Source organism: Rhagoletis pomonella, unplaced genomic scaffold (genome assembly GCF_013731165.1).
Source record: "Rhagoletis pomonella isolate Grant_MI unplaced genomic scaffold, Rhpom_1.0 Rhpom_scaffold_00007, whole genome shotgun sequence".
Taxonomy (NCBI): domain Eukaryota; kingdom Metazoa; phylum Arthropoda; class Insecta; order Diptera; family Tephritidae; genus Rhagoletis; species Rhagoletis pomonella.
The window spans coordinates 52,739,859-52,751,259 of NW_023458561.1; the positions used below are offsets into that span (position 1 = coordinate 52,739,859).

The 11,401-nt window shown below is 35.0% G+C and overlaps 1 protein-coding gene across 1 annotated transcript in view; it reads right to left on the reverse strand.

Moving 5' to 3' along the window:
* The window catches only part of LOC118743898 (protein Wnt-5-like), a gene marked incomplete at its 3' end in the record, with an annotated part of 280,007 nt that extends 268,964 nt beyond the window's left edge, over nucleotides 1-11,043 (reverse strand). The window contains exon 1 of the mRNA XM_036476661.1: nucleotides 10,604-11,043. Within this exon, the coding sequence (XP_036332554.1) occupies nucleotides 10,604-10,722 (119 nt within the window). The remainder of the gene's footprint in view (nucleotides 1-10,603) is intronic.
* Nucleotides 11,044-11,401: the final 358 nt, after the last annotated feature.

Below are 11,401 nucleotides of genomic sequence, written 5' to 3' on the forward strand. Positions count from 1 at the left end.
ACGAAACTGTCTGAAAGACTCAGCCCTTCAGCTTATTTGATGGACCTTATCAGAGTGGCTTTAGATCTAGAAAATCCACCATGGGCCGGACTTTTACAGCCGCTGTATCTAAGCACAACTTTGGTTTGATATCAAAGGAGGTATGAACTCAGCTTTTTCCGGTTTAGAGCGAAGTGAATAGTAGTTGGCTTAGCGATGGACGCAAACAGATAAATAAATAATTAGGTAGCCGCCCCCACTGGGGTATAGTTACAGTTAAGCACATTGTCCTTTGTGGTACAACGATGAAATGCCACTAGCTAATCACGAAGTTTTGGAGATAGCTAATATCAAGCCAAATCCCTCAATCTTGGCCTCGCGAAGGCTAGAAAAGCGAGGAAAAGCTGTTGAGGTGGTTGTTCCTCATCAACCTTAAATCAAATGCGGCAGTATTTTTAGTCTTTTCGTGTGAATTCCGAACGGACATGGATATGTCAGAAACCTCATTAAACGCGAAAGCATTGGCTTTGCAAACTCCATGGATCCGCCATGAGCCAGAAGTATCGTACAATTGAACATCTCCGCTAAGCTGTTAAGAGAGTCACTCATCTGCACAAGGGTGAACGGAAGTCGTCAGTGGCATTCCTATCCACTCCACGCTCGGTAGTATCGTTTCAAGAGTAACCTGTTCAATTTTGAGTGCATTATTAACGAGCTCAGGTCCCTGTTTGTTGATGTTGATGAATAGCTCTTCGCAGAATAATCCTTCGCAGCCCTTCCATCAACGTCTGACCTGTATTAGAAAAAGTTCACTTCTCCCTACCTCCAGCTACCTCGTCTGACGCAATCAGCGACTGAGCTAATGTACATACATGTATAGAGAAATAGCTACATGGAGTCATTTCAGAGATGCAGTGATCCGTGTAATTAGGAAACATGTCGAGACACTGTAGAGCTTTTGAGAAAGCTAAGCTTGTTAAATCTTCCCTCAAACACGCCGTCTGTATTTATGTTGTCACGCCTCTCTTCTAGCTCTTTCAAGAAGACGATTTGACCGCTGACAGCTGTGCAGAGCAAAGAAGCTGGACCCTACCTTTCGGAGTGCATTTGTTCACAAAACGTTGCACGCAGGCGCTGAGCCACTCCTCACCTTTTGGGATTGGTTTGGACTCTGAGCTTATCTACTGATTTAACAATTGTCTCCAACCGTAGGTACGTTTCTAAATACCGCCACGATGTCGAGTCAGGTTCCTACTAAATTAATGTTTTCCCTACATATTTTACATAGTATACAATAAAGCTATATATAGGGGGAGACCTTCCTTTATTTTAGGCGAACTCCAGGAATCTTGATGTGAGGATCAGTCAGTTTCACTGAGCGTCTTCAGCAAAAACGAAGACACACAGAGTGCTCTAAAGTCCTCAGGTAATATATGAGAGCTCTTTGCGGCTTTCGGGTTAAAAGCCACCCTGACTATCCTATAAACTCTGGTATATACAAAGCTACACCCTGTGTAAATAAAAGTCAACCACCTATACGACATTTCCATATGATGCCGTTCAGTCCTGGGGCATGAAGCATTTGAACGATTTTGTTGAATTGGAAATTATTGCGTAATTTGCAGATTTTTCGGTTATAAGATTTTGGAAATCTGTATGTATTTTTTCGAAACACTAGAAAAAAATTGATTTATTCAAAAGATAATAGAGGTTTTACAAGGCCACGGGGAAAAATTTTGACACATAAAAACTTTTCACCTAAAAAGAGCTTAATTCGGGATAAGAAGCCAAAAAGAAACCTAAAGTTCAGCTTTCTAGCCAAATTTAATATACAAGCCATTGAAGTTCGTATGTAAAATCCTAGTAAGCACAACATGCAGGTAGAATAGCAATAACTCAGGAATGACAATTAGTAGGAAAAAGTAATACAAATAACAATTCTTGTAGACAATTGGGCTTTCATGACATACAGATAAAATTCGGCTGTTTGTCAAACAGGCCTTTACTTAATTTTCTTTTTTAGGAATGTCTTTTTTTTTTTGTAAATTTAGTTCTTCGTACAGGCAGAAAATAAATGATGTCTTATCATCTCATACAAACATACTCTAATGTATGTAAATATTTATTCAAAGTCCTCACCTGAAATGATTAATGCTTTCACTGCCAGACGACTGAAACGCTAACACGGAAAGCGGCTCAAAGAGAGTGCATGTATAGTATACGTATGTAGCCTCATATGCATACATATGTATATACATATGAACGTACATAAGTTTATGAAGTTCGTGTACAAAGTTTTGTCGACATAAGTCTGCTTAAGAATGAAAGCGTATTAAGCTGCTCGCTCTGGGGAAATGCATATTTATCTACTCAAAGAATTTAATGTACATAAGTCTAACTGGACTACAAATACATATATATGTATGTAAATATGTGTGTGTGCGTGCATAAGTTACGCCTTAAAATTCCCAAATTGCATGCAAACCCCCCAAAAATAGTGAAATAGAAAAGTTATCAAAGTTGTAGCTAAGGTGCTGGCACAAAGTAGGTAATGCTTAGTAACTTAGCAAATTAAATATTTAATTAATTAAGCAGAATACCAAGACTTCTGTAACTAGTAGTTGCGTTTGCACATGAGCACATATGTACACAGATCAACATACATAACTACTTATCTATGTAAGTTAGGGTGGTCCTTAAAAATCAAATGAGCCATTTTTTCAGTCTCACCCCTTCAAACGGGAGACTCAAAAAATTAAAATTAATTTTTTTATCAACTCATACCCAAAATCGATACAACCGTACTCAAAGATATCACACATCTTCATAGGGTAATCTGAATTTAGGCCCCCAAAATTTTTATGTGATATCTTCGACTATAGTAGTAGTGGGTATTAGATAAAAAAAAATTTAAATTTTTTTAGTCTCTATAGAGGAGTCTGAACTTTGACCCCTGTGCGCCACGACTTAACCGTCTCCAATCGGGACCTAAATTTATATGTGATATCTGCGACTATAGTAGCATCGACGTAAGGCTTGAGGCTTAGGAAAATTTAAAGTAAAAATTTTATTCCTACATTTAAAGACCACCCTAATGTAAGTCCATACATACACATGATAGAACATAAGCAGTAACTTTCATAAGGCCACATTCTAAACATTCTAGTTTACAATGTTTTACACTTACTGTCAGCAGCAATAGCTTAGTCGAGTTGAAAGTGAAATATGCGTCGACTGAATGGAAAGGCAGCGATCCCATTGTACTGCTGACTAGTGAAAATTTTAATCTACATACTATGTATGTATGCATACACATATGTACCACGGTTACCAACTTTTGCATTCTTGGAACCGGGACATCAGTTACAATGCTGCATTTTTGAAAATATCTATTTAAAATATGAAAACTATATACAATATAAAATTCATCAGATAAAAATTTCCATAATACGAAATTTCAACGTTAATACTTTAAAATAATTCAAAACAAAAATTAAAGTGGAAATAAAAGTCACACCAATTATAAATTATACATTTCTATATATATATGTATTTGGCACGGGGAATATTTCACAATGTACATACATACATATGTAACTTTTTTACTTAAAATTGTCTGGGAAATTTTTCTAAAATTATAATTCATACTACAACGAAAACATAAAATATATGTATTTGGCACGGGGAATATTTCACAATGTACATACAGTCAGTCAATAAAGTTTAGGTACTTCTAATTTTTTACAATACGGGCAACTAATTTTTAAATATTTTATTTTTCGCTAATTTTTTGTAAAAATATGGTTAATTCTACAACAAAAACCCCAAAAATCAAAGTTCCAAATGTTGTGCAAAATTAAAGAAAATTCTGCAAAATTTCATTCAAATATTGCACTTTTTATTTATGCTCTCTAGAAAAACGTATGCAGTTTTTTAGCCCGTTCAATTTTAGATTAACAAAGTGCAAGTATGAGGAAGCTAGGTCTTACAATTGAATTTTGGGACATTTTTTTGTTGAAGGTGTTGCACATTTTCTCCATATAAAAAAAATTATCAAACTGCATACTCAACTTTTTTCTAGAGAAATCTTTCTAAGAAATCCATCTAAAATGGTTTAAACTTTTACAAAAGTATGCTAATTTTATTTTTGAATATTGCACATAGTTTCAAAGTTTTGAAAACAAGTAAATTTTTCTTTTAGAAAAGCGCAGGCTAGAGACTCATTACCAACTTATAGTTTTTCTCACATTTTCTTTTAAAATTATCTAGAGAAACCGAAAATGCCATGCGATTCGTCGAAAAACTATCGTCCGAACAATTTGACCACCCTAGTGTACAGATTTTAAAAGTTCAAATTTTTTTTACAACTAGATGTCTAAAATTTTTTTTTCTTGCCAAAACCCGGGACATTTTGCGTACCGGCATGTGTTGTACCGGGACCGAAACATAGCTTTAAAATCCGGGACTGTCCCGCCGAAAACGAGACAGTTGGCAACCGTGACACATACAATATACGTAGATATACATAGATATTTAAATATGAGAAAATTCTCTAGCGCACAAAGACTGGAGGCGTATTATTCTACTAAATTAATTCATTAATTCGCTCTAAAATGCTAGCAGTAGATACAAGCTAAAGCAAAATGCGTACATACATACATACATATACATATATGCTGGAGTAAGTACTATGCAAGTACAGCTTATGTATGTAAGTATGTTTTTATGAACATATTAGAATTTGCATAAATATTTCTGTAATTAAATTGAAGTATGCCTGACCTAATTTTTGCCTTAATCTCTCACAAGATCTAAAGGCGTGACGAATTGGAGTGTTGAGTTGGCAATTAGGAAGAATTACATGGAATTTTATTGAGGAAATAAGAAATTTGAAGTGGCTTTCTGTTCTTTTTGTGATAGATAAAACGGTCATTTATTAAAATTCGTATTTTGCAAGCAAAGAAGTAGAACAATTTTGGAATTTATTCGAAAAGCGCTCATTAAATGCCAAATGATTTTTTTATAAAAAGCTGATGTTGCCCTAACAACTGAAGCTGGTAATATTTTTTCAGCTAATTCAAATTCGAAAGAGTCTTGGGTTGCTTAACCAATTATTTGATTAATATATGGACAGAAATTCTACGTGGTCTGGTCAATTGATGTATCGTGAAACTTTTAAGGGTTAAATCAGTAACTAATGAAATCGGGCAAAAGTAGCTCAGTTTATCATATAAACGTAGTTTACGGAAAGTTGTAAAAATGATATTTACTACGGGCTAAGGGTATATAAAGTTCGGTTTCGCCTTTTCTTTTACTTTTTTTTTTTTTTTTTTTTTGAATAAAATCTGTGATTCCTGGTCATAAAACTGCAAGAACTCTAAAATGATACAAAATACTCCGATACTTAATTTTGGGTCGCAGATTACGGATCTGTACACCGGTTTTCTGAATCCGGTAAATTTTCCAAGATATTTTCATTTTAAGTTTGCGTCGGGAATGAATAAAATTCAAACTTTAACATGGAAAATGTTACTCATACGCCATGTACGATATGGCTTATGAGCAAAGATTGACGAAATCAAGAAAATGAATAATTGAATAAAAAAAATTACAATAAATTTTCATTCATCATTCAAGTAATTTCGAATATATAAAAAATTTTTACACTTTATTCAAATAAGTTCAAATAACGAATACATTTTTATCCTACATTCATGTAATTTAAAATGAAGAATAAATTTTAATTCATGATGCCGAATATCGAATATTTTTTACTTCTTATTCCGTCATTCCTTCTTTATCTTATGCACATGCTTATATACACATGTACGTATGTAGGTTTTGATATATTTCCTAATTTTGTATGCTTCGATCGTCTACTGGTCTGAATAATAAATCAAAAATTATTCGCATTTGTATTTAACTGAATGAAGAATAAAAATGTATTCTTTATCTGAAATTATTTGCATAATGAATGAAACCTTATTCCATAATTCATAATCTAGCACCCATTTTAAGTGTATGTGTTTTGACGTTTTTTCTGTGTCATCTCATAACTTAAGATTTTCCCTACCATGTAATGGAAATTCTATTAAAACGAACGAGATAAGCAATAAGAAATAATATTTTTATTGAAATTTGTTATTTGCTTATTCCAAAATCCATTAAAGAGTTAGCAAACGAACTAATGAAAATTATTTTCAAACAAATTTATGTTTTCTTTTTACATGTATTGAAAGTCAATAAGCAACCCAGCAAAAAATGTGGAATGGCTTCTTGTGATAACGTGTTGAAATCAGACTCAGAGAACAGGGTGTTGTGGATTTTCTTTTTTCATATAAAAAAAATTTTGTATGATGTGTTATATGGAAGAAAATGCGCAACACCCTCCACAAAAAAAAATCTAAAAAATCAACGCTAATTTTTAACGACTTGAGACTTGCACTTTCTTAGACTACAATTGAATGGGCTACAGAACTGCATACCCGAAAATTTTCTAAATATTTTTATTAAAAATTTGAAAATTTTGATGACAATTTTTTTTTGCAATTTTTGCAAGCTTTGAAACTTTTATTATTGTTATTATATTTTAAATGAAAATTATTAAAAATAAAAAAAAACATAATTTGCAATCAATATCATTTTGAATTTCGTTTCAAATTAGTTGAACGCATTGGTGGTAAAGGCTTGCATACGACTTTGCATTCCCCTTAATGGGTTAAAGAATACAAGAACACATTTTCGCTTAAAGCGATTACAGATTTTTTTCTATGTCGCTTACTAATTTTCTTTCTATTCCACATTCATTTCTTAGGTAGTCGTATTTTTTTTACTGGCAATGACAGAAATTTCCAACTCATTTCAAAAGCAAGAAGCAAAATAATAAACTTAAAATTTATTGATCATTTAACATCGCATAAAATCGCAGCAAAACAAGCAAATTATCAGAGCAATTAGCATTTGCCAGAAGGCGTGCTAGTGGTGATAGTAATGAGAACAGGAACAAGCACTCAATGTGACTGCCCTGTGGCAATATCAAACATACGGAGCAAGCAGTCACTTGTTGCAGCAGCATGTTGCATATAAAAGCGGTGACATATTTACAAACATATGTACGTAGATACCCTCATATGTATGTAGGTTTGTATGCAAGTCCATGTGTTCTTACACACACATATGTATATACAATATGTACATGCATTCCACTCCTTTATTTAAACGCTTTAGTGTATGTATGTGTGCCCACATAAACCACACAAGTTTATTATGGCCACAAATCTGGTGATAGCGACAATAGTTAGTAGCCGATCGAAGAATATCTACCCAACGCGAAGCAATGCATTTATTGTGGTTGTTGGAAAAATAACAAAAACGAAAAAGTGAATTGCTGGGAAAGGACAAACGAAAAGCACCAGTAAAGTGTCCGTGATCCGCACAACTATGCCACTTAACAATGCAATTGCTACAACAAAAACAATAACAGCTACAGTTGCATAGTCATGCGCTACTATAGTCGCACATTCTACGCTTAACTTATCTGCATTGGCAAAAGAACAAACAGCAAAACGCCACTGTTGGCGCATCACCACTGCAATGGACTAAAGGAGCTTCTAAGTCGTACAAGTCACGAAGTGGTAACTCCCAGTTGCACTTCCTATGCGTGTATAATTGTACATTTATGTATGGGGGTATGCGTGTGCGCACATACTAGATTGCCAACTCGCCCAGAAGTCAAGCTCCGAAAGCGGGGAGGGAGCTGCTGCTAAAAATCATAAAATTTGAAAATTAATGTGGTGCGTGATTGCACTGCTCTGCTATAATACTTTGCTGGTGAATGTTAAGAGTTTGTGTGTCATGTATGCCTTGCGTCAGCTGAGGGGAGCCAACCGCTTAAAGCAGGAAAGAAAGTGGAAATGTATGGATGTATGTATGTATGTACATTAGGGCGGGTCGATGTCCCTATGCAAATTTCCCGGTGGAATTTTTAAGAAAAATAAAAGTGCAGAAATTGATCCCTTATACCAACAAGCCCCTTTACGACACTATAGCAAAATGCTAAGATACTTATTTTCGCAATTTGGCAAACTCTAAATTGGTTTTAGACCCATGGGTTCTGCGGCAAATTTACTTAGAATTACACGTAGAATAATTCTGTGCTGTACGCGCATAGTCAAAAAACCTTCCATAGAAATTGACCCGCCCCAATGTACATACATACATATTTCTAAAACATTGCTGCTGCTTGGCTTTTGTGCAAGCCATTTCATTCAAAGGCCATGTGAAATATGTATGCACATAGTTATGAGTATTTAGTAAAACGTTTTAGAAGAATTCTGATAATTTGTATGCATGTATATTTAAAATGTTATACATACGTATTTAAAAGCTTAAAATCGTAAAGTTATTAATAAAATGCATTTTTCACCATTTATACATTAGCAGATAATTTATAATTTCACTAAGGAAGCACCAATGCAAGCAAACAGGGCGACCTGGTCGAACACCTTAAAATCTTGAGGGGTAAGGAGACAATCATGGCCAAACCGCTAGTTAGTTAAGTAGTTAGTTAATTTTTTGGGTGTACTAGAACAAGAGACACCGCGACCTAAAAGATCTTTTGTAGCCCTTAAAACGAGTCCCTAACCCATTATGGCCAAGATACCTTCGGCCTCCCTAATGAATCCTAAAAGGTCCTTGGTAGACGAATTCCTTATTCGACCCTTGACGATTTAAAATAAATCAGTCTTTGTCTGGCCAAAGCCGGACAGTAACAGAGATTATGCCCCGAAGTTTCATCATCCTCAAGGCAGAGCCGGCATTCCGACTCTGTGATCGCACCTATTCGGTGCAAGTGGAATCGAAATTGGTTGTGACTGTGGTCAGGTATCCAGAAAGTAGCCTGATGTCATTTATATTTATTAAGACAATGTCGTTTCTATTGAAGGGGTAGTCGAAGAGCCTAGCCTAGGAATTGTAAGTGTGGTGCTAGGTCCAAAGATACCTGCACCTGCTCTGTCCGCCAACCTTGACCCATCTATGTACCATTGTTCGTATCTGAGATCAAGTGCAAGGAGCCCATTTGCCTAATCTTCGCGATCGGGGATTATCACTTGGAATACATAGTGATCTCCTTGGCCTCGAAGGCAATTTCGATCCTACTAATCAGATACTGTAGGGCCGAATCCGGTGATTTCCCCTTGACCCTGTTCTCCGATCAAATAGTATGAAGAACTATAAGATCATATTTTCCACTCGCGAAGATTGGAGCAGTAATTCTAAGGTTATCATCGAAAACCTTTATAGTCAGAGTGTCATAGAGCAACACTCAATGATCTAGACGCCAAAAATAGGGTACCCTTAATCTGGGTTGCTCGGCATGAGGGCTATGATGGCAATGAAAAAACGGACTTCCAAGCTAAAAAGGGACAGAGACACCTTTTATTGGGTCCAGCCCATTTCTTGGCTTCAACAAAAACGATATCAAGAACGACCCCAACAAGTGGGAAATATGCTGCACCGGTATCCATTTGGGATAATTTAGAAGGAAATCATCACTCAAAGAAATTCCTTTGCTTCAGCGACTAAAGAGCTCAATCAGCGCTCATGCTCATGAAATTTACGAATTACTTTTCGAGAGCGTTCTCGCGACTAGTTTGCCTAGAAACTTTTTGAGGTACGTGAAAAGCTCCATTCATACTATTTTTGAAATTTTTTTGTTGTTAGGGACTGGAAAGGTTTCTAGCTTTCGAGGTTTTCGAGCCATTTTCGAGTTTTAGGGATTTTCTTAATTATTTATTGGCCTGAGAGGTGGCCTTGATTCAAATTCACGTAAATACAAATAATTTTTCTTAAAAATTTTCTCTAACACGTTATCTACCGAAGATTTTGTAACCGAAGAATTTTAATACCAAAAACTGTTGCCAGAAATTAAAAATTACCAGCGCAGAATAGACCTGTAAGTCCGTCGTTGGAGTCGAGATATCACTAAAAACCGTATTTAAGTCTGATCTTTTTTAATGCACAACAAAAAAGATCAGTAACTTGTTCCGAAAATCAGTTTCTTCGACGGCATTAATTTATCAAAAAGTTAATAGTTAAAAATCGCAATAATTAAGATATATTTTTTGCACTTTTTCGGTCGACTCGTATTTTTCTATCTTTAGAAAATAATTGCATTTGCCGTCAATTTAGTTTTTTTTTCTTTTTGCGTTATTTCGTAGAAATGAATGCTCGAACAGTTCATCTCTTTTGGTAAAATCCCACACTAATCGTAATTAAGCAGATATTAGTCAAGGCAATTATTCAGATTTTTTGCCAACAGTTACAAATTGGCTTTCGTTTTTCCAACAATTTTACACTTCGCTGTAAATGCAGAACGCTTAATAAAAAGTGAATAAAAAGAATACAACAACTACACGCCAATGTTCAGCAACGTACGTAAAATGTAGTGAAGAGGGAAATAAGTAGCGAGGGTAATGGGTAAAAAGCAACGAGACTTATTACAAGTATGTACACATATAAATGCACAAATGTTAATATGTACATATAAATGTACTTCAATAAATGCATACTTATGTTTGTTAAAATAAGTGTATATAAATTGAAGAAAAAATGTGCAACTTACATCCATGTTGGTACGCCTTGCAGTCCGACGCAACCATCCAAAATGCCAGCCACGAGTACAAATGTCGTTATAATCCACAATGAAAAATGTTTCCTTTTAAGAAATTCCATTTTGACCATTTTGGAGTCACAGTCAGAGTCAGAGTTAAAGTCGACGATGAAGTCGACGTTGACGCCGAAGTCAGTGGTGGCAAGCGGCGCTCAATAAGTTGCTGAAATTATCGAGTATGAGCGCAAGACCGACGACGAGTGACGATGAAGCAGAAGAGTTGAATTCGAAGTTGGAGCGCTGCCGGGAAATTAAACTTTTTGCTTTCTAGGTTGCCGAGGTCGTTTTTTTTTGTTTGGTGGTCTAACTTTAAATCCACTATATATTTATGCGCTTTTTTTATATTGGATTTCAGTAATTTTTGTATATTTAGGTACACACTTTTTTCTTCTTTTTTTCTGCACTTTTATCCCTTTTTAAGCACTCACCATAATTTAATTTTTAATGGAATTTTTCGAATTTACTTTGATTTTATTTTTCAATAATTTATATTAAGCACTTTTTTATTTAGCTTCCTTGTAGTTGTAATAAACTGATTCGACTGCAAAAACACAAAAAAACTCCTTACAATTATTAATTATGTTTGGCTACGAGTAATGAGAATTTTGGGTTAGGCTACGTTTCCTGTAGGGAAACCGCGGACTAGTAAATCAAATTTCGAACTTGATCTTTATCGCCAAAACGAACTAGTCCGAAAGGTAATTAGATTCCTATCAGTCAAAATCAGCGAAATGGTGTACTTTTAAAAAA